At 35.5% G+C, this 23277-nt stretch overlaps 1 protein-coding gene across 1 annotated transcript in view; it reads right to left on the bottom strand.

Annotated features, from left to right (window-relative positions):
* The window catches only part of LOC104620653 (WW domain-containing oxidoreductase-like), a gene marked incomplete at its 3' end in the record, with an annotated part of 104418 nt that extends 81604 nt beyond the window's left edge, over nt 1–22814 (bottom strand). Inside the window, exons 1-2 of the mRNA XM_010286939.1 lie at nt 22730–22814; nt 22376–22482 (exon numbers count right to left, since the gene is read on the bottom strand). Of these exons, the coding sequence (XP_010285241.1) occupies nt 22376–22482; nt 22730–22814 (192 nt within the window). The remainder of the gene's footprint in view (nt 1–22375; nt 22483–22729) is intronic.
* Between the last annotated feature and the right edge of the window lie 463 nt (nt 22815–23277).

Below are 23277 nucleotides of genomic sequence, written 5' to 3'. Positions count from 1 at the left end.
TTTATTTAGCAGAATATGCACCTTTGCTACTCTTAAGGTATTAGTGTTACAGCTTGCGTTACCCAGTATTTCAAATAACCTGCCATCTTCAGCCTTGCAGTTTAAGCCAATTTATGCCAGCTTTTATTGGGTTTCAAGACTGAATTAAAGCCAACAGGAAAATATCCCATGTCAACAACCCCCTGATCCCAGATACACCACCTCAGTTGTTCTGCTCTACGTGTTCCAAAGTAGGCATTCAAAATGATGCACAATGGGTCCAGCGCTCTAAGATACAGAAATCAATTTCCATTCACAAAATGATGAATGTAATAATGCATCTGCAACTTTTCTGAGAAAACTCTGAAGCTTGCAATATTTAATGATTTTTCATGGTTGCAAGGCAGAGGTTAAAACTGAGATGAATCAAAATCCATAAGGCAAATGATTATACCTTTCTTTTAAAAAGCCTCAAGATATTAAAGACTATCTGATAATTTTTTGGCACCTGACTCTTGGCAGGGACAGCTCTTTTGCCTAAATGCTGCAAGGAGCTGTGTAACAAGGAAGATTAGAAATACTGAAGAGGTCAACAACCCAAAACATGCTGTTGTTACAGAATAATATATTCTGAGATTTGGCCAAGAGCTCTATCAACAATGAAATTTAATTCCTTTCTTTTTCACTGGAATAATTACCTTTCTTCAAGAGTAAATAACCTTTATTATATCTTTAACGGCTCTCTGTATATATTGTTAAAATTGCTGCTGTACTTTAATGCCAGTAAAATACTGTAAAACTGCTACTGAAAATAAGCTTTCTGAACTCCTGGAACACTTCAAATGACTGAAGGGATTAGCTTGTTGCCCTACAGTTTTCCACATGTTTTCACACACCTTGCTATGGTTTAATCATCACTAACTACCAAAAATTCATATTCAGTCTCCTGTGTCTAAAAACAACCAGATCTGGAGTTTTTAAAAAGCCTCAGGGATTTTCATAGCCAGCTTTCTTTGAGGTGATGAAGGGAATCAATCAGTCTCCTTAGCAATAAAGGAAAAATAAAAACATAGATGTAAACTTATGATGTCAGCATCTGAAATCAATGGAAAACATGACAAAACCAGCTGTAAAAATAGTCGCAAAAAGAGGAGTGGCAATGCAGGAGTTAAAAAAACCTACACAAATTATAAAGCATATATTATGGCTTCTCATTTCAGGCGTGATACCACAAATCTTAATCATGCAAAGAACTGCTTTGTTTCCTCATCAAAAGATAGAGAACTAGAGGGAAGTTTTAGCTCATTTAACTCATTGTTAATGACAGTGCAAGAATTCTTTCATCAAAATAATTTGAAGTAATGTATTCATTCCTTTATATCTAATTAAAAATATCCTGGAGGGTAAATCCAGATCAACCCACAGTCACCTTGGTAAAGATGGGTTTGGTTAGGTCTCAAAATGCAAACCCCATAGGCTGCTGAACACAGAATGAGAGATGGGATGCAGAAAGTCTGTGCACAAGAATCTGCACCAACTCGCCACAGAAAACAGCTCTGCCAAGGCTTTCTTTATAAGCGTGCGGGACTTGGCAATAAGAGTAAAGGTGGAAATCTTGATGATTCAAATTCCCTGACCATTTCTCTTCTCTAGAAGTTGGCATGGAAAGAGAATGAAAGAAAATTTGCAAGTAATTCCAGTGCTGTTCACCACTGGAAGAAAGAGAAATCCCTTCCAACTTCACATAGGACTTCATGAGCCCAGTCCAGTGGGTCAATAATTGAACTGGTTAGACAGTTGACACGATTGAACTACTTGAAATGCCATTTTGGTTCCCCAGCTTTTTATATAGCAAAATGGTCCTTTAACAAACGAGCAATATGAAGAGAACAGGTTATGGTAAAGAAAGCAGAAGTCACTGAGAAAAACGTCAATTAAATACCAAATTGTTTAATTTCTCAAACAAATTAATTACAATGGAACATTAGATAATTACTTTATCTTAAAAAAAAAAAAGTAGTGATCCTGAAAAATCATTCTCTAGATGGCAAAGTTTTCACTGTATTCTTACAAACAAAATGTTACATTTTTGGTAACAATTGTCTTAAGACTTATAGATACTAGGTTTATACATGTCAACAGATGAAGTAGCTTGACTAGTTTAAAATACAAATATGCATTCTGACATGTTTGCACGTATGTAACTTCCAGGGTATGTGCCTGTCAGGAAGTCTCTAGACTCATGTTTGTATTGGCCAATAACTTGACCATGTTGGCAAAGCAAGCACCTTCCTGGTGGCTCTGGGCTGTAAAATTAAGTTTAGATGTACAGTGAAATAATACCCTTAATAGTAGGTTATGTAAACTAAACTAGAGGAAGGATTGGAAAGCAGGACTGAAATCAGCATCATCACTACAGGATACTACTCAGAGATGTAGCTCACATAATAATAAGTTTTGTGTTCAAGCAATAAAAGCATCAAATAAAATCCTTGGTTACTACAGCTTATGGAAAGGATAATATTAGATATCTTAAATTCTAATCTATTTTCATCCGGTTCACGTTCTATTGTACTGTTCCCAAAATTTGACATTTTAATACAATTGTTATTCCATTTAACTCCAGTACCCCTAGAGCTTTATCATCTTTAATCAAGGCAGCTGAAATGTTCCTAAGGACTACAACGTTCACCTCACTGCTTTCTCCTTCAAGAAAGATTATCTATTGCTCCTATTACCTGTCCTGTATATTGTCCACCATTTTATGGATTAAATCCACAGTCTTCCGAAATACTGATTGATCTACCCTGGCATAAGTCAGGCACAATCTCGTAAGTACAACGCACTATGATGCATCACTGATATCAAACACAGCTACTACATTTCAAAGGCTTTTATTTCTTTTTATTTCCAACTGATATCAACCAATCATGCACCTACCCATGGGTATCATTTTCCACTTTTGAGAGAAGCAATACAGAAATAAATAACAGATTTTTAGAATTTGTATTACAAAACCGACCACAGGAAATTTCTTCTTACACACAACCATTTTTTCTGCACATAGATCTAGAAGGCAGCCCCAGAAGCAGTTACACGTATTATAAAGTATTGCTTTAAATATATCATTCTTCAGATGGTATACATTTTAAAAGGTAAATGAAAAGATAAATGAAAATGTGTGTACTTGTGTACTAGAAAAATACCAAGAGGAAGCTAGAATAAAATGAGGCTTATCAAAAAAATATAATTTTCAACAATTTACTTGATTTTGAAAGTTACAAACCAACTCTTGGTTTTCCAACTATATTCTAAACAAAAACTGTGGCTAGTGACAAGTAAGTGTTTTGAACTTCTTACCTGTCCTTTCCACATTACTAGGGACATTTGCTGCCTCCTCCATCTTCGCCCACTCCTTTCAGCTCCAGACACTGCTACTTGCCCGCATTGCTAACCACAAGTGCCTCGTTCCCCTCCCATTTGGGGTGATACAGCCCCAGTATTTACCTTGCACTGTCCTGTCCCTGTAGCTCACAGGCTGAGACTTGGAGTAGCTGGGGAGAGGAGGATATAAGAAAATATCCTTGAGTAAAGGAGCCGTGCTCCTTTCCCACTTGACAGGTGGGTCTGTTAACTTAAAATTTACAATCAGTTACCTAAATTATAAGCAGAAACCCAAATGTCAATCTAAAGCCACAGCTCCAGATATAACTATGGAATAACAATATAAAATACTGTAATTTTATCCTTCATATCTTCTCTCTATAAAATATTATATCAATCATGGACACGTACTCTTGCAGTTCATTATTAAATTTGAAGTGACTTGTTTCACAATAAAGTTTCTCAGGAACCCTAGTAGGGTTTTTTGTTTGTTTGCTTAGGATATCTGTTATGCACTACCTTATTTCAATAAAACTCAAAAAAATTGAACCAATTTTCAAGATTAAAGAACCTTAGGCAGATTAAAAATGCATTAACAAAGGTATTTTGAGAGGAGAACATTACCTAAGGATTGTCTATCCTTAATTCTGTGTTAATTTAACACTAAATTTACTAGTTAAGTATAAATCAGCACTGAATACAGTGCCTTATCCACCAGATAACTTCTGTACCATTCAGATAAAGAACAGCTTCATGTTGCTGACCAGGATCACTATCAGGAATATTACTTTTTGCATCAATGAAACTCACCCACTTAAAACATAAACAAACTGCTCATTCGCAAAAGTGAGATTCACCAAGTTAAAAAATTAAGTTGTACAGATCAGAAATGTAATCATGGGAGACAAGCTCTGAGAGTTTTTCAATCACTGTGGAGCTGCATCAATTTAAAGTCATGTTACATTAAAGAGAAAAACGTCTGGGAAAGTCTCCCAGTTGTCACTTTAGATTAGATTTGTTGTTGTTATCAGACTGTGCATTTTGTAGGCTTTTTTACATTTTAAAGACACTGTCTCATGCAGCTACGCAGTGCATAAAGAAACATGTAACATACAATTTTTTAATCAGATTGCCTAGAGATTACAAATTTGCACAAATTAACTGATAGTCTCAAAAAAAAACCCACAAAACCCCCCATGCACACACATCTTCTTGAAGCCTATTAATACTTAAACTTTAACTACCTCAGAGTCACAGGGAAGCCACGCAACTTAACTTTTCTTCCCAGAAAGGTCAAAAGAAAGTTTTAGTTCTTCCAACAATAGAACCGAACACACTATGGAGGCCTGATGTCACTGGTCATCTCAGTTGCATTTTTTTGTTGCCGAAGTAAATTTTCAACTACATTAATGGATTTACTCGTGTAACGTACATTATTTCTGTTGTAATGTTCTCAGAATTAGGCCCTCATATCGGACAACTGCACACTATGGAGAAGATACAAGATTTACCTACATAAAAATAAACTTGAAAAATTTTCATTCATTTCTGCATGGCTTCACGCTGACCTCTGTTTTATTGCATTTTCCAGAGCTTCAGACAATTCTCTTAATTACTCTGATTGTCAAGCTGTCATGTAAAGGATTCTTGAACATTACTTCATGTATTCATGTTGTCAAATACTGTCTCACATGGACAAGTGTAGCAAAATCCCTGAACATATTGCTAAACGTTACTGTTTCAAGCAAATATTCAAAATAATATTCATACAGCGTAACGATTTTGACTTGAATTGCATGAAAACATTTTAGATATTAAAAATACAGCTTCTAACACGAAGTAAGGCTTTCCTATACAACTTTTAAGTCTAGTATTTCAGTAACCATATTCTTTCTGAAAAATTAAGTTAGTAGCATACAAGTCTAAGTTCAAATATTTACAGGATGCTCTTTAAATCAAATACACACCTTTGATCTAGGCCCTAATCTTTTGAAATTTGAAAGACAAAATATCAGCGTGTTCGTAATATGCAGCATCTCCCTTCTTGCAATTTTCTACATGGTAAGAAACATTTAAGGATATTACTAAGAGGAAGCAACTAAAAAACTTGAAAAATGCAACAGTAAGTTGACAGCATATAAGCAACATCCATACTGACTTCAGCAACATCAGCCTACCAGGGTGAGCAGCTACAGGATGAAATCTGTTTAAATACCTTTCACCTTCCTAAACAGCTGTCATGTGTAGAAAGTGTGGCCATAGAACCCCAGATTAACGAAGCAAAGTCAAGTACTTACACATAGCAGATTTTGCTCTTCTATTTTGTTTTTGGAGTCACAAGACTTGCATCGTTTTGGTGAGACTTCGGTATCGTAGGAAAATTAAGTCATTTGAAGCCATCCATGTTTTCACACTAGTGAAGACTGTCTTCCTGCATACAATACAACTGGAATGAAACTCTCTTCTACTACATAGTATTTGGGTGTTGGCAAAAAAAGCCACTCCCAGTCTTCTCATGCGCCATAGAGGTACCAAAATGGGCCAGACTAAACCCAACCTCTACGAAAGAGCTTTCCTCTCAAGGAGGAGACAATGTACCAACAATGTATGGCATTTTTAAGTTTACCATTTATTTGAGGCCTACCACGCTTATGGAAAAGCAGTCCAGAGATGTCCCAGAGACTGACATCTAAAAATAGTTAATAAGTTTCAGTCTCACTATGGTTTTTCTGAAGGTGGACTTCAAGCCTTAAGGACCACCAAAAGTAAGAAGAATCTTACCCTGAAGCGTGACAGCTGTAACAAGCTATGTCTTAGAATAGTACATCTTTAATCTAACACCATAGCCCTAAATCTGTTCTGGTTCTACAAATGCCTCTAGTTATTTCATTTTTATCAGTGAAGAAAATGAAATAAAAAGTATTTCATACTTAACACCAAACAGACCACGTTATCCCAGAAGACATGCTTAAATAATTTAGCTGTTAAAAGAATCTTTAACTATAAATGTACTAAATTCCAGCACAAAAGATTAACTACAAAAGAAATTAACACTGCCTTGGGAAAGAGAGATAACATTTTTCTAAAGCTTTTTATATGCTATTTTTTAGAATTATATCTGGAGAGAACTAATATTTTTAAATGAGACTTTCAGAGCTGCTCAAATTACAAAGTAATATTTGTGCAAATTTGAGAATTGAAAAAAAATCAGTACAAAATCTTTACCCATTTAAAGAATAAATACCTAGCAATCAGAATTTATCAATAATGAAAAGATACTCAGATAAGATTCACCTAAAAAAAATGTTGCTCCTGGTTCTATCAACAACTTTGTCACAAGATATTAAAGCAGAATAACATTTTCTCCCCTCAACGACTTAAAAGTTTCCAGGGCTTTATCGCCAGTTGAAGCAGTCTGTTTGCATTCTCCAGTACAAACTGACAATCTAGTGATACAGTACATTAAAAATCCTCTGTAGTATTGACTGCCTGAAGCTGATGCTCCCTTGCCAAATGCAGTGCAGTTCAATTAACAGCTCTTCAATATACAATTTAATTTTTCTTTCATCTTGATCCACAGCTGAGCTTGAAATGAAGAATGCTGGAATAGATGTACTTTAAATATTGAAGCAAGTCTTTATAAATAAATCTATCAAACTTGTAATGATTTCTGTCATAACAGGACCAAACAGATGAACCTGAATGTCTGGGACTTTCAGGTTTGTGCATTGCTTTTCTCAGCGTTACAAGGATCTGAACTGCTGGTGCAGGGGAGGGCTCCAAAAACTCCCCCAAGGAGTGGAAGAGGTTTTCCCTTACCGCACCATTCCTCAGAAACAGAGGAACACTCTTCTATTCTCACTTTATTAAGTATTGTCTTTCCCAGGTAAAAATCCAACTTACCACTAATGTCACCAGAACTGACTCCCAAATTTTTAATATTTCTCTCATTACTTAAAAAGGCAATCAAACAGAGAAGTGCATGGCACCAGTTTTCATTACCAAATCTGCACTCAACTGGGAGGCAACCAATTAGCGATTGAAAAGTAAATATTTAATGCATAAATACTACCCTGGTTACCTTCCCCCCCCTACAGTGTCAATGCACATCGTACACTTCAAATTTTCTCTAGGTAGTCATGCCATTTCACAGGAAAATGTAAGGTTAATTTAACCAGGACAGAATAAAATATTGCATTTCAAAGTTACTCTAAGTGGGACACTGCTGAAGGAAGCTATTAATACCTCTTACAGTGTGCATGCTCAGGGAAACACTGTGAATCGGCTCATTTCTCATAGGTATACTACACAGCTTTCAAAATGGTAGGATTTACTACTATTCATCAGAAAGGAAAACACTCTAAGCTAGAGGCATTTTCTACTCTTTAAACATATTCACAAAAACAAACTTGACAACACTTACTGCCTTAGGTAGCAGAGGAGCACTACCGACACGGACGGCTCCCAATCAGCGTCAGATGAGTTACAAAGCAAGAGCCTTCACCGAGTGAACATACGCAGCGTTAGAAGAACAGTAATCAGTTTCAGATGATTTCAGTCAAATCGCCTTTTCTCAATTTCTACAATAATGCATAGTGAAATATGCAGGTTTACCTCGTTTGTGTCCATGCTTATAATGGTATTAGTTGAGATTTTATTCTTGTTATACTTCTTTCTTCATGTATTCCTAATCATCTTATCTACATTATCACTTTGAATGCTGAAAAAAGATCTTTATAACTTTAACTGGGCTCATAACTGTCACCGTTTCCTTTTTTCCTTTATTTCCAGTCCTACATTTAAAAATTCAAAAATTAAAAAAATCACAGTACTGTATTTTAAATTGTCACAGAAATAACATTCCGCATTTACAGTAATTAACTCATCATTACTTCGAATAACTACACTAATTGGTATGCTCTACAAACCTGCAATACTGCAGAATTAAAAACAAACATAACAAAGATATAATTTACAACTAATCCATACTTACAATTAAAGTCAGTTTCAACATTTATTTCATTCTATTATTTTTATTAGCTACAGCAGACAGTAAATGGGGTGTACCACGTTCTGCTTTGCAAACGCCTAGATTATAAAACATAATTACACAAATTAATTAGAAATGAGTACATACATTCATGTCTTTGTTTGTAACCATAACATGTTAAACATGACTGCATTAATGAGCAGTTCCTAAAAATTATAAGTCAGTATAACCAAGCGAGATTTTAAAGCTCCCTGACCACACAAGGCGTGAATGCCACCCTGGGACAGAGGGGGTCACCACCACTTAAATTCTGCGGATGCCCTATTTTGAGGCTGCAGGTAGTATGCAGGTAATTCTACACAGCAGATTAGCAATTCTGTGAGAGCTCTTAACACGCAGTGTGCCGTGGCAGAATACAAGTCCAGACTGGAACCCTCCCTGAACTGGGGCCAGTACTTTCCTTCCACCTATCCTCAAGGGTTCTCTGACATCTAAGGGCCTGAAGTGCCTTCAGTTGTGCCCACTGATTGCACACTTACCCTTTCATAAAGCTCAGTTCTTACAGGAACCTAATTATCCTAAGGATCTTTATCCTTCTTAAAAATTTGCTTCTAAACACTCTATGGGACCAAAAGTCATTAGGCAAGGAAGGGCAGATACAGTGACTGAGCATGCCTTGCTTCCCTGGGAAATCAGACTAGAAATGACTCTCCAGAAAGCAGAGAAACAAAGTCATTTGTATCTTTTCTTTTAAAACCAAACAAAAAGAGTATTTATTTCTTTGCTGAGATCAGATCTGTACCCACTGCACTTTCCTAGCAGTGTCTGTTATTACAATTACGCTGCATAAAGCTTGCATCAGCAAGATGCATTTATTTCAGTTCCATCTTGGCAAAATAAGGTATATTAGCCAGAAGCTTTTTAAGGAATTTTATTGCATCTTCATAAAGGGCATCTACCAATACAACTAAGCTGGATCAGATAAGCCTTAGGAGTCTACCACGTTGTCAAGAACCTGTAGTGTAAAATTCACCTAAGATCTCCTCTGAAGGTGCCTAACATGGTCTGTTTAGGACCTTTAAGTACAAATAGCTCTTCGTCATCACAACCAAGAAATATTCAAGGCCTAAGAGACCTCAAGATGTTTCAGTAAAAACCAAATACAGTCAGATCATGGTATGTCCCTTATAAGAATTAGGGACCACCAAAAGACCAGAACTACTCTACAAATTAACACAGCTGGTATCAGTATATTAGTAAGGATTTAGAAAACCTGCAAGGGGCATCTGCAAAGTTCAAGTCTAAGGTAAAGACATCCTGATTTATTTTCTTACTCAAAATAAAAATAACACTTTTGATATACAAAAGTATTTAGTTACATATTTTCTATTAATTTTTCCTTTATTTTTAGATGCTAGGATCAGCTATTCAAGATTTGTTTAGGTGGTTCAAGACTTGTTTTGCATGTCTCCTGTAAAAAACAAACTCATGCAAACTACCCCAAACATTCCTTTTGTTGCATTAATTCAATACTTCTCTTTGATAGGCAAAGGTTATTGTTGAAGTTAATGCTGTATCTCAGTGACCACAAATGAAATACAGGGAAAAAACTTATTTTTATATACTGAGTGATAAAGTTGCTTCTGCAAAATGATGCACCGAGTATCTTCATTGGGACCAAATTTAAAGCAGCTTAGATTGTGCTTTCAATGTCATTTTTCATTATGAACATCCCCTCATCAATAGAGAGCTAATAAAGGAACAAGAGTTGCTGTTTAGAAAACACAAAGAAAGTGTTCACTGTAGGGTTGGCGTTATATCTAATTGATATATATATCTCTGGTTCAGAGTCCTCACATGGCAAGTCACAAGTAAAAATCAAAAGGAATTTTTAACAGGACAAATTGCATTCAGAAGTAATGCATGCTTTCCCCTCTAGCACAATTGGGAAAGCTCATATGTGAAGTGCTTCCTTCCAAGGCATAAAACCAAAAAGGAGGAAAATAAAGGTTTTTAAGTTGCCTCACTCCATAATGAAAGGGTAGTTATATCTTGTGTGTACTCCCTCAACACAGCTCTAAAAATCTCAGTAACAGTTCTAGATTTAAAAAAAAAAAAAAAACAAACAAGCAAGTACAGGACAGTACATCACCTTTCCATGTTTGACATTAAATAACACAAATTATGGCAGGTGTTGGCAGATATCTCCACACTTGCAAATTAAGTGGGGACAAATGGCTGCAGACATATAGCTAAATTTCTGCCCCTTAAATACAATCTTCATGCATACAGATATTTAGGGTCTGAACCAAAACTCTTCAAGGTAATAGAAAATTAGAATTTTCAGTGGGCTTTGGAAACAGATCTTTTAATAAGATAACTAAGGGAAATATACATTCTTCTGAATAGCAGCACATCGATATACCTTAGATTTACAGCCTCTTATTAAATTAAGCTTCATATTTATTATCAGCACAATGGTATTATGTCTATTTACCCTAATGCCTTAACTGAGTTAAAGAAGCAGATAATAAATCATCTTATTCGTATGTAAGTAAGTATGTCTGGGACAGACCAAAGGTTTCGATTATTAGTTTGTGAAATTACATAAAGAATCATGACCATTTTGCACCCCACTTGGGCCACTTCCTCCTTGAACACATGATAAACAATAGTTCTCATCACACATTGCTGAAATGGAGGTTTTCAAAGGAAGCAGTGTAATGTCTCACAGCTAGCGTTAAACAGCACAAAGCAAGGTAAAAGATTAAGTAGCAGGCTATGACAGAGAAATCCAGGAGATCAAGCAAATTCCAGTCCTCTTCTGTCCCCAACTCACCCCTCCAAAGAAAGTTATCAGGATAAATGGGAACTAAAGGATGAGCAGAAATTAGGACAGTAAAATAAGCAAAAAATATGAAGCTTTGGCTTCATAGTAATAAAAGATTTAGAAATAACATTGACAAGCAATGAAATTATAGTATTTTTTGAACACTCTACTTAGCAAGTCTACATCCTATACATCTTCTGTATTCCTGTTGAACTCCATCTATGGTTGTTTTATGCCATTTACACTGCTCTGTAGTCATGTAAGTCAGATAATTATCTTCAGTTTTATATGCTGTTGTGGATCATGAACCAAGTCAATGCTTCTTTTGATGCCCTCACATTAGTCTCTTATCACTGTAAAAAACTATTAGTAATCCAGCAACGAGCATTTTTTTTTTAGCTCTTTTTTTCATGCGTTAACAATTATGCAGTTGTACTACACTGTGCTGGAGTTGCTATTTTCCTACGCTACCATATTCAGTGTTACAGTAGAACTGAGACAGACCTTAACATTTTTGTCTTTATCAGCAAGTATTCCTTAAACATTATCACCTGTCACAGCACTGCAAATACATGCAGTACAGTTTCAGAAGTAGGACGAAAATGATCTCTCTACATTTTCTTCCCCATACGAAGCTCAAACTAGGAAAGTTCCTCTACTTCAAAAGACTCATTTAACATATTGGCAGACTGGTTACAAGCCTAAGAAAACACACAAATCTTAAAGAAGCAATTCTGCACATTGCTGACTGTGTGACCCATCAAACTAACTCTCTGGGATCTGAAAACATTTCTTAACTCCAAAAGTATGAACATAGAGACATCTCTTTGGTTTAGTTTTAATTTCTGAGCCATTTTTAGAGTAAAGGCCCATCTCCCAGTCATAAGCGACACAGAAAACCAAGAAAAGAACACAACACATACTAGGTTAGCAACAAATGTGCATTTCATTTAACAAGACTGCATTTTACTATGAAGCATTCAGTTTCTTCAAAGTGTTGAAGGACCTACGACCATTCAGTTATTGCCAGCTAACATACTGTTTACAACTAATGCTAATGGATACTCCATCCTGTTGACTTCTGGTAATGAAATCAACTAATAAAGTTGGGGTTTTTTTCCTGTGAAAAAATCAACTACATGGAAATCTATGAGATCTTGGACATAAGCATTAGGGTTTTCATTTACTTTTTCTAAAATTAAAGCAAAGAACCAATTTGGGGACAAAAATGACCCACTGGATTTCACCATGACTTCCATTAAAAATTATCACAGTACATATTAAACCATTAGTGAGACACAACGCTGCCTGTTAGCTTTAAAATGCAGAGAATGAAACTCATTGCAGAAGCAAAAGAGGACCAATAATATAATTACCACACGGTGCCTGTGCAGTCTGAGTTAATGCTGTTATTTGACATTGCAAGGCTATGCCTTCTCCCATGAGCTCCACTGGAGACAAGGTTCACCCTAATTGGTTCCAAAGCACAACCTACCAACAACAGCCTTCCTCCGGCCCAGGAATGGTAATTTCCACACGACTGTAAATAGTGTTTGCAAACAATACAAACGCGGTAATAAGAGGCTAGGTGGGTAATTAATGTGGTTACAAAGCAGCTTATTTGCATTTTTATTTAAAACTGCCTTCTTTAAAAAGCAGCTCAGATTTCTTTTTGCAAAAGGAGCCTTGGTTAAGGAATAGAGCAGTAATTACTCTTTTTAGGGGGTTCTTTTATACATTCTTTAGGGAATTAGAATGAAAAGATAAGCAGAATTATAAAGGGAATCATGTAAAATATGAAATGCACTATAAACACTTAGTACTGTATTTACCATAAACTAAGCTTGTCTTTTTCATTAATGGAATATATTACAAGCTAGTGTTACAATCAGATTAATTGTGAAGATGGTTTAAAAAAAAAAAATTATAACCAGCCATTTTAATTCCCCCTCTCTTCTCCCAGAACTGACAACCAGAAATCCAGTGACAGCAGAACTCAAGTTTATGTAAGAATGCATCTACCTGGACTGCAGTAAAAAAGTTTTCAGTGTCAATAACACTAAATAGTTTTAGAAAATAGATTCCGAGAGACAAAGGTTCAGAAACAGATCAAAGCGAAGTTACACTAGTATATGTGAAGTACCAGTGAAAACCAAACCTCTCTGCACCCTATAAGCTAAACTCTAGCCAGCTTACAAAGGCTATAATTTTTTTTAAAGATAGCGATCCACAGACAGGTTTTCAATGTTGTTGAGTAAATAATATTTCCTAGTGCCATTTAACTGAAACTGCACTTCATGTTCAGTCTTAAAAAGGGTTTGACTGGTTTTTGTTTCTGTTTGGGGGTGTGTCTTGAAATTTTTTGTTGAAAAGCTCATACTGCATTGAAGTGGTAGTATTACAAAGCTTTACACATGGCAGAGATTTTGTGACTCACATTCCCAGATTAAGAACAGCAGGGCTGTGCTAAAGAAAGAAATCACCAAAAAGATCACCTCAACATTTCTAAGCATAAACTTCTGCTGACTAGAAAAAAATTAAGGAATGGTAAGATATTGTGACTTCTTTCAAAATTCAAGATTTTTTTTTTTATATGTGTAGCAGATGTTGGAAGGTGAACAGAATTATGAGAGCAGAAATAATTTAGTCAACTCAAAAGACAATTTTGTCTTTACTGGAGGAAATAAGGGCAAATTCACTATGTTAAAAACCTTGCTGTCTCATAGCTATGAGTGTGCTCTGTTGGTTTCTATCAGCTGTCTACAGCATTATGAATTCATACATTACCACACAATTACAATCCAGCCTAGAAATCCAAAATTAAAGAGAGAACATAGGGTAAACCATATGTTCCAGACCATTTATTCACCACCTTATTCAAGCATATTTTCAGGAACAACAAATCTCTTGTACAAGGCACAAAACCAAAAGGAGAGGAAGTGACCAGACCACAAAAAAAAATCTTTTTTTTTTTTTTCTTCCCCAAAAAAATGAAACACGCTCTGGTTCTATTCCTCCACAGTTAATAAACTTTGGCCCTTCTGAAGGAAAGAACATCTGCAGACAAAATAATAGGCACCATCACGACAAAAAGTCTGTAACTGGCAGGTCAGCAGGTTCTTCTGGAATTCAGATCTCTGAAAGTCTGTGCCCCTACAGGAATTATATTTTTTCCCCCTAAGCATTCCTCACGTGCTTCACGCAGTAGGAAATCATCTCTTCCTCTGGCATCTTGGCTTGTCCTAGGGATGGATGAAACAGGCAGTAACAACCACAGAAGCTCTTCCATGGTTTGATGAGGCTACACTGAACTGCAAGATCAGAATGGCTTACCAGCAGCAATAGACACCCTGCTCGAAGGATATCACAGCCTTTTCCCTAGTACTGACACAAAACCAATTTTGACTTATCCATTCTTCTGAAGTACCATCATCTCTCCTAGCTATAATCCGTTGCAGCATTCTTTTCCTTCACCAGCATCCAATTTTTCATTATTAGTAGAAAACTTTCTGCTTGCCTTATCTGTGTTTGTAAAGAAGTCCCAATTTATTTCAACATGCCTCATTTTATGGGTTTTCCTCATATCTGAGAAAAAGATGAAGACAAACAAAGACTTCTGCCTTTTACAGAGTAGTTTCTTTTTTTCATATTACCAGACTTTTTAAAAATGTTGTTACCTACACGTGTAAAAATTCCACGGTGCTAAACTATTTCAAATTCCCTTCCACCTTGCTGGACATTACTAAACTTTTTCCTGCATTTATTACCTGTATTATCACCATTAAAAAGTATTCTCTACTTAAAGACATGCCAACAATGTAAACCAGAAACTTAACAAAAAAAAAAAAAAAAAAAACCACTACAAAATGTTTATGTCTATTTCCTTAATCCTCTTTTATTAAATAAGGGCTGAGTTCCGAGAACACTTGGTACTAAATTCTCTGCTTGCTATCAGCACAATGGAAGTCAATGTGACTACGCAGGGTAATGAGCATAAAGTATCACAAAAAGTACATCTCTGCAGAGTCCAGAATTGAAAAGTCTTGGGCAAGGACCATGCATTTTTCCTGTAATTGTCACATACACGCAGAGACTTAATATTAATGATCTTTGCTTATGTGACCAAAATTGTGTATTTCACCAAGTACAGTATAGTAAAGGTCAAAAACTGACTCAATATATCTGCAGCCCTTTTCAAGTAGATAAAAGCTAAAATATAGCCACATTTTTAAGAATTATTTCCCTTTTCATCCACTTTCACATTCAGCATTCACTTTATTTTGAATCCCAGCTATCAATTGCACCAGAATAAAAATATTTTCAAGAACCATATTGAGAAATAGAACATACATCAAATTAAACATTTTTCATTTATCCCTGTTTAGTGGTAATATAAGCCATATGAGGTCATAAATGCTTGGAAAATGCTCACCAAATCCTTTAAAGCCTCCTGCACTCACTCACACTGACTAGCTTTATATTTCAGAAATATCTGAAATAACTACTTTAAAATAGCCATGTATTTATCCTGATAATAAACTCTATCTTTAATACAGTAACAGAGTTAACTATAGATGAAGATGGCGGTGTGAAACTGTTCAGCTGTAGCCAGTACATCACCTCTCTAAGTGATATCAGTATTCAGCAGGATGCCCAACCCTGAAAGTTAGGGGCTTAACACATCTGCTATATTATTCAGACTCTGTTTTACAGTGGTTTCATTACGAACCATAAAAACTGTAACAGTGGAACTGTATAAACAAACTGAATAGTGTTTTTACTGTAAAACATGAATGTTATATAAATATTTGCCTTTCCCTTTTCTCAGCATCTGTAATGAGAGCAAATTCGTGCCATATGTTTAGAGCGTACAAAAAATAGATCCCAACAATTCACCCATGTAAATGTTGATTAAACTGTTCAACGTTTTTAACTTTGTGTGGGGTTTTTTAAGCACAAATTTCCCTGCAAATCATTAAAAAGCCTCTTGCTCTTGTCAGTGGCTACATTCTCTGATTCACAGCTGTTTTTAAAGATGGATCTGGCAGAAGAACTTGCAGATCGCAGACTTCTCACTAATAACAAGCTCTGACAGAGCGAGGCATGTCCCCATGGACAGTTACAGTCCCAATATACAAGCCTGCAAACTGAGAGAAACTGCCACCTCAGAACATGTCAGAAGACTTCAAAATACAAAAGCAACTGCTTTCCAGCTTCCTGTCTTCCTATCTGTGTATGAGCAGACTTTATTACACTTGGGTTTGCTTAGTGCTGTGTATGCATGCTACTACTGCTTAAAAATTATGTCTACCATTATTTAACAATTTACTGTCCATCTGTATTTGGAAAATAACTTTGCAGCACACATCACTCAAAGTGTCTCAGCTGAGCAGATTACTCACAGGAACTTACTGAATTCTTCAACATTATGGCCAAAGTCTGGTCATATTTTCATACTGGTCTCAATCAGCTGTTACTAGCACCAGTACTGGTTAAGGCTTATACTGTCAATTCTCCTCACATAAGGTTTGATTCCATTGCAATCACAGTTAAATAAAAAATTCCTTCACTTCAGAAAGATCTGGATCACATCCCTAAAATGAAAAAAGCATTATACTCCGCAGCAATAATGCTTCAGTTTGAGTGCCTATGGCTGCAAGTGAGACAAGTTGACGCAGAATTTTCTTTATTGCATTACCAGTTAGCTTCACAAAAACATACTGCCTCTTCCGGCAAGGCCTTTTCCCACAGCAAGGTTTGGAGAACTACTTTTATCTTGATTCTTCAGTATGGTCACTATTCAGAGCACTGGAAAATGAAATACGTCTATACATTGCAGGCTTTTATATATTACACTGTGATGGTATGTGAGCCACTAATACATAGTTTTAGAATATCATATTTTGAAACAATACAATTCTTTATTATGAAGTAACAACCCAATATTGGAAATAATATTTTCACATAAATACACGTACTCTACCAGTATGATATTCTGAAATATTTTCTATTTTGAAGAGATTACTTTTTAAGAGCTTTTATTTAGCACCACTTTGAAATTCTAATTCTGTACTAACAGACTGGCTTCATTCAGTATTTACTACATCTCCAAAGCCATCTTCCCTCGTCCTTCAGTTTTTTCCAGAAATGAAAATCTGCCACTAATCATGATGAGACACCCTCCCTGAATCATTCACGTAAGTAAATTCCAAGAACAATTTACTGTGCTGGTTCTAATGTAATCTTACATAGTCTTGGTATGGAAATTCTGTCTTAATAGCCTGACTGATTTACAGAAAAAGCTCACAAAATTAACATCCAATAGATAGAAAAGGAAATTTTATCTTCTGTATCAAGATTAGCATCTGTTAGTATCAAGAGACTTAGAAGAATTTTTACAGATCTATCCTGTATTCCACACATGTGGACAGAAAATCATAAGCCAAGGACAGGAGTGGAGACGAAACACTATGTGGGAAATCAGTCACGCTTCCTTGAGGGGGAAATACACATAGTCAACATATGAGAACTGTTGCCTGTGTTCTGTGTAAACGTGCCCAGTTTGCTTCTCTCCTCTCTGTGCTTTGCAAGATTACGATTGGAATACAAAGACTCACTTATCAGGTTTTAATTTCATTCAGTTACTTCATCAGCAAGAATATAAATCACTCCGTAGGTGGAGAATACTTTGGGGGAAAGGAATACAGCAAGGAGTCACGTTTGTTTTGTTGGTTTTCTTCATAACCGTTCTCCCTTCTCTTGTCACATGTCTACCTTATAAGTTTCTACATATGAAGTAAACCCACATTTTCTTTTTACAGTTTAATCTAATCTTTGATGTAGCTGTAGGCTTAATACTGAGGAATAATTACAGAAGAAACATTATACTTTTTATGAAATATTTACAATTTATCTTTTAATATCTACTTCAAATACCATTTGACAGGAATAAATAAGTGAGAGCTTCTTGGCAAGAAAAACTGTGATTTAGGAAATATTTTATTCATTCATATTCTTAAATGTTTTCTTGAGAATACCGCTAACATCTGGAGCTATGCAGTCTTATCCAAACATACTGCTCATACTCAATTAGAAAATTATATCAATAATAATGTAAAATAAATTACCTAGCTTCTCTTCCTGAAGCATAGATTTCAATGTTCGTCAGAGCAAGTATGTGTACAAACAGCACTGTAGTGTTTTTCATTAAGCCTTAAAGTCAATTAAGCTACGAATTGGAACAATCATTCCTCCTTTGCAAAGTATTGATATTTTTTCTTGGCTGCTTTCAGGCCTTTTCACTACTCAAGGAGAGATTTATGTTTGACAATTTCTTTCTGATTAAAATGAATCATAACTCTAGAATTCTAATTTCCTCTTTTCTGAGCAAGAAATTATCAAACAGTTTTAAATTGATATTGAATGTCATCATGCGTGAACAACATTCATTTTCAATATATCAAATGTAAAGCCATACTGATCTCTCTTTTTATCTGCTGCTTCTGCATACTTTCTCTTCATTTCTCTCTCTATACATGTATATATATAAAACATTAGATTGTACCAATATATTCAACTATAACTCTCTGTAAAAATTGTATTTGACAGACTAGCTAGACCAGTCACATTAAAACTTGTTGCAACACTTTACATAAGTTAATTACCTTCTATTTGCAAAATTAGCAAAATTCTGCTGTAGTTTAGAAAGAAAATAACTGGAATACTGCAGGTTGCAAACAAATAACAGTTATCTAAAATAATTAGCAAGTTTATATGCATAATCCCTATTCAAATGGCTCAAACTCTCTATACAACAGCTCTTTAGACATAAGATGGTAAAAAACAAGTTTTCTATGTTTGTCTCCAACAGCCAATTAAGATCAGTTTGACTTTGTTTTTTAAACATATAGAATTGCAGCTCATCTGGAAAAAAAAAAAATCTTATTCTTCCCATTACTGCTCTTGTTTTCTCTGAATCTTAACAATTTGATTTTTTCATGTGATTTAGCTGTCCCATTTTCTCTTTATAAACTTGATTTTTCAGTAAAAGCAGATTGAAACTGGGTTTTTTTGCCTAACAACTCATTTAAAAGTGCCACAGACCCAAAGAAGAGCCATATTTCTGCAGACACTTATTTTATGGCACTCCAGAAAAGGGTCTCACAAATAAACTCACTAAGGAAACAAGCTGGATGGTTTTCCAAAGTGCTGTTACATATGGTGTAACAGCATTACAGTAGGTTTGACTTGGCGTTTTTTGTTTTGTTGTGGTTTGGTGGTGGTGTTGGTTTTTTTTTTTTTTTAAGAATTATGTATTTTCCTATATATATATTTCACACTGTAGTTAATACAGATTATCAATTAGATAATGGTATCAAAAACTGAAATAATAGCAGTTGTTTCTTTATACATTTTTAATTGTTCTGTCTTCTTGCAAAATAAGCAGGACTCTCTTTTGCTTCCTTCACAAGGAATTACAAATGCTCCATGTCAGACAACAAAAAGAATGAAAAAGAAAATGTTTTTTGTCAAACATTTAAATCTCAAGTCTTAAAAGGATACATATTACTTTCCGTAATATACACATTAGTACAGAAATATGAATTTTATTACCAACACAGTACACTTGTGACATGTAAACACACTACAATTCATTATGGCAAAGATTTTTTGAGTTATAAAAGTATAGCTCATACAAATTAGAAGCAAATGGGGTTTGGACATTCAGTCAAAGAGCAGGCACTTATTTACCAAATTTCCACCCCTCAAAATATTGGAGGAAGCCAGTATTTGTGGTGCCGCTCAGAGACTTAATCTCAAAAACTTACAAGAGAACATAAAGCAAGTAGGTAGCACTATTGTTGCCAAAAATACTACCTGAGTAACATGAACATGGGGCTTTGTAAGGCTGCATCCTCAAAAGCTTATTTTTTTAAAAAATTTGTTCCAAATTGAAAAGTAAACCAATTTCCTTTCAATAATTTTGCTTCCCCTAGGAACAAGGGAGACAAAATACTGTGGCTTCTTTGAAGTTCTTTATAGCAGGATAATTCCAACTACATACCGAGAGTTCATCTGAACCATATGCAGAGGTTGTTGACATTTTTCTTAAACCCTTTAATTTTAGGAAAGAATTTTCAATTAACAAATTCCTGCTCTGTAGTCACACCTACAAGCTAAAAATTAATATTTTACATCAATAGTTTTGTATTAGTATCAATCAATCAAATTAATCTTTGTCTCTCTGTTTTTCAGTAACTGATTTTGGGGCAGGTTTTCGTGTTTGTATTCCTCAAGATTACAATTTGATGTAAATTTTAAGCATCTTGTAATTCATCAACTAATTCTCTCCTGGTTACACACTCCAAGTAATTAAAGTTCAGTAATAACTTATTCTTTCTGCTCCAGCACCTGCATTTCATTTGTTTATTTTCCCAGAGTCATAAATCTGAGGGACTGTCAAAGTGCCATAATATTAGTGCAATAATCAAAGTTAATTAGTCCCTCTCAATAAACAACAACAAAGCCATTACAAAGATGCATTGAAGGTTTTCCAGCTACCCAGTTTACAGATGAGATTCTTTTCTGAACAATTAGAATTTGAAAACTGTTAGCAAATAAATGTAGCGTTCCTGAAGTAATTTGACCTTCAGTGATCTTCATTCAATTAACAATTCATTAACTTTTGGCGAGATAATATAGGTATTAAGAGAAGTACTCCTAAACTCCCATTGCCTTCAAAGTGCTTAGAGTTATGCTTAGAATTAAGGGGGTAATGAGTTATTTTTAAAATAAAAGGTACGCAGTACTGCCTTGTTTTAGTTACATAAAAAACATAGATATATAGCTAGACTTAGCTGTATTGGGACAACTAAATTCAAAAGACTGCATATTAACAAATCCACCTCTATTGAAAGAGAATGGACAGATAAACTTTAAGCAACACACACTATGCTTGCCCCTGTTGGAATTCTCTTGGAATTCCACACTATTGAAATGAAAACCAAAGAGAGCATTAATGTTAAGTATTGAAGGGGAAAGGAAGATTTTTTGCCCTAACAATCCTTTACTGTAAATCATTAATATCATCTGGGCAAGAGAAAAAGGCCTAAATCCAAAGACTGTTTCTTGAAGAAACTTGTGGTTACAAAAATTAGCAATAGTATAAGCAGCACTTATTTGGAAATACTTACTTGTAAATAAGCACTGTTTGTTTTGCACTAATAAATATTATAATTATCTGAAGACTACTTATGTGTAAATATTAATACTACCAAGAATCATCTGGGATCAGTTGAAATATCTTCAGAGTTTGGGAAATAAAGTCAAAACACTCATCACTAATTTTAGCAGGAAAAAAATTAAATTCCAAGAATCTTACCCTGCAGTTTATCATTCAAGTGTATGGGATTGTGTCAACAGATTATCTCCTGGAAGTCAGCAGTCATAGCAAGCTCAGACAAAATCGCCTGCAATCCTTACTAGCAAGTAAATTATTGTGGGAGGAATAAATTAAGAACACTGAATAAATTTTAATAAGGGTCTTAGAAGATTAAAAAAAAAAAGAGGGGGAGGGGAGAAGGTAAGAGTCAAAGAGAAATAACAGAACAGAGAGTGTTGAAGCACTTTGTATTTGCATGACAAAATGGAAGAAAAATTCAAGAAAGAGGGAAGAAACAGGAAGGATAAATGTTGAGACGGACTGCCTGGCAGCAGTGCTGCTGGGCCTGGTGGAGTAGGAAAGGAGGGAAACATTCTTGGTTTTGAAAAGTGTAAGAATGATCCTCTGAAATCTCTCATAGTATAAAAACTATGGGCGAAATAGTGGCTGTCTCTAATATCTGAGTGTGTATGTTCTCCTTCAGATAGTTATACTTTGGTTCTGCAGATGTCCTGTCCTATGAACCATGAAACATGCCTCAGTGGTTCTTTCAAACAGTTTTGCCCTCACAAAGGATCTCTATGTAACATGGATAACAGCATGTCAAGCCTTGCAGTCCAATATGGTCATATGAAATGAAAAATTTCTATCACTGATACACCGGTGACTGAGCAGGATATTACAAAATAAGACAAATGTTCCTTAGATTCTTGCACGGCAATGTAATATCTATTTCACTGTTTGTACTGCACAAAGACTTCACAACTTGAAAAACATAGCTTAGTGTGGGACACTAGATACATTCACTTACCCATTCCACAAGAATGCGTTGTACAGCGTCATTGCCTCTTGACATATTTCTGCAGGCCAGGATTACATATGCCCCATGCAGTGCAAGAGACTTTGCAGTTTCAAAACCTATGATAAAACATTTTCCTAGTCAGAAATAGGTCTCGGTAACAAAACAGATAAAATTACCTGAAACGGTGAGCCACATACTTCAGTACACTAACACTACCGGCAGTCTGACTACCTGGAGTCACCTGGACCCAGCTTTTAAGAGCACATAGGAAAAAAAGGTAGACACCTCAATTTGAGCATGTCTTTGCACAAAATATATACAATTATTGTCCCAAAGTAGACTTGGGAACTTCAAAAAGCATACTCAATTCTTCTGCCTCGGTGTCTTCAGCTGCTAGAAGTGCAGGATTATACTTACTCCTTACTTGTGTGACTGAAGAATGAGCCATACGGCAAGATTGCAGAACTATTACGCTTGGCAGCATCACACCAAAAGCAATAGAGTATTCTAAAAGTGAGGTCTGGGTTCTTTAGATGCACAATTAGCCTTTGATTCATCAATCTGAGGACCACCTATGGCAGGGGGATCATCCAGTGGGATGTGTGAGGGAGTAAGAATCAAAATCACATGGAGGTAACTACTCCTTTTTCCGACCCAAATACCACCCCATCTGTAGAACACTGCTGCACAAAACCAGCGACCAGAGAACTATCCCAGTGTTAAACCATTCCTGGGAGCGCGTTGTCAAGCTCAATCATAGAAAATGAGATTCTACCTAAGGAGACCTGTAATCTACATGTAGGCTTTATTATCCACACACTTGAAAACCTTTACTAAAATTTTCCTCAAATTATCTGTGTAAAATCAACTCTGGTTTTGCCCCATCATCCACTGGTACATGGAGAACAATT

The sequence above is a fragment of the Phaethon lepturus genome, unplaced genomic scaffold, assembly GCF_000687285.1.
Source record: "Phaethon lepturus isolate BGI_N335 unplaced genomic scaffold, ASM68728v1 scaffold23665, whole genome shotgun sequence".
Taxonomy (NCBI): domain Eukaryota; kingdom Metazoa; phylum Chordata; class Aves; order Phaethontiformes; family Phaethontidae; genus Phaethon; species Phaethon lepturus.
This window is presented reverse-complemented; position numbering and strand designations above follow the sequence as displayed.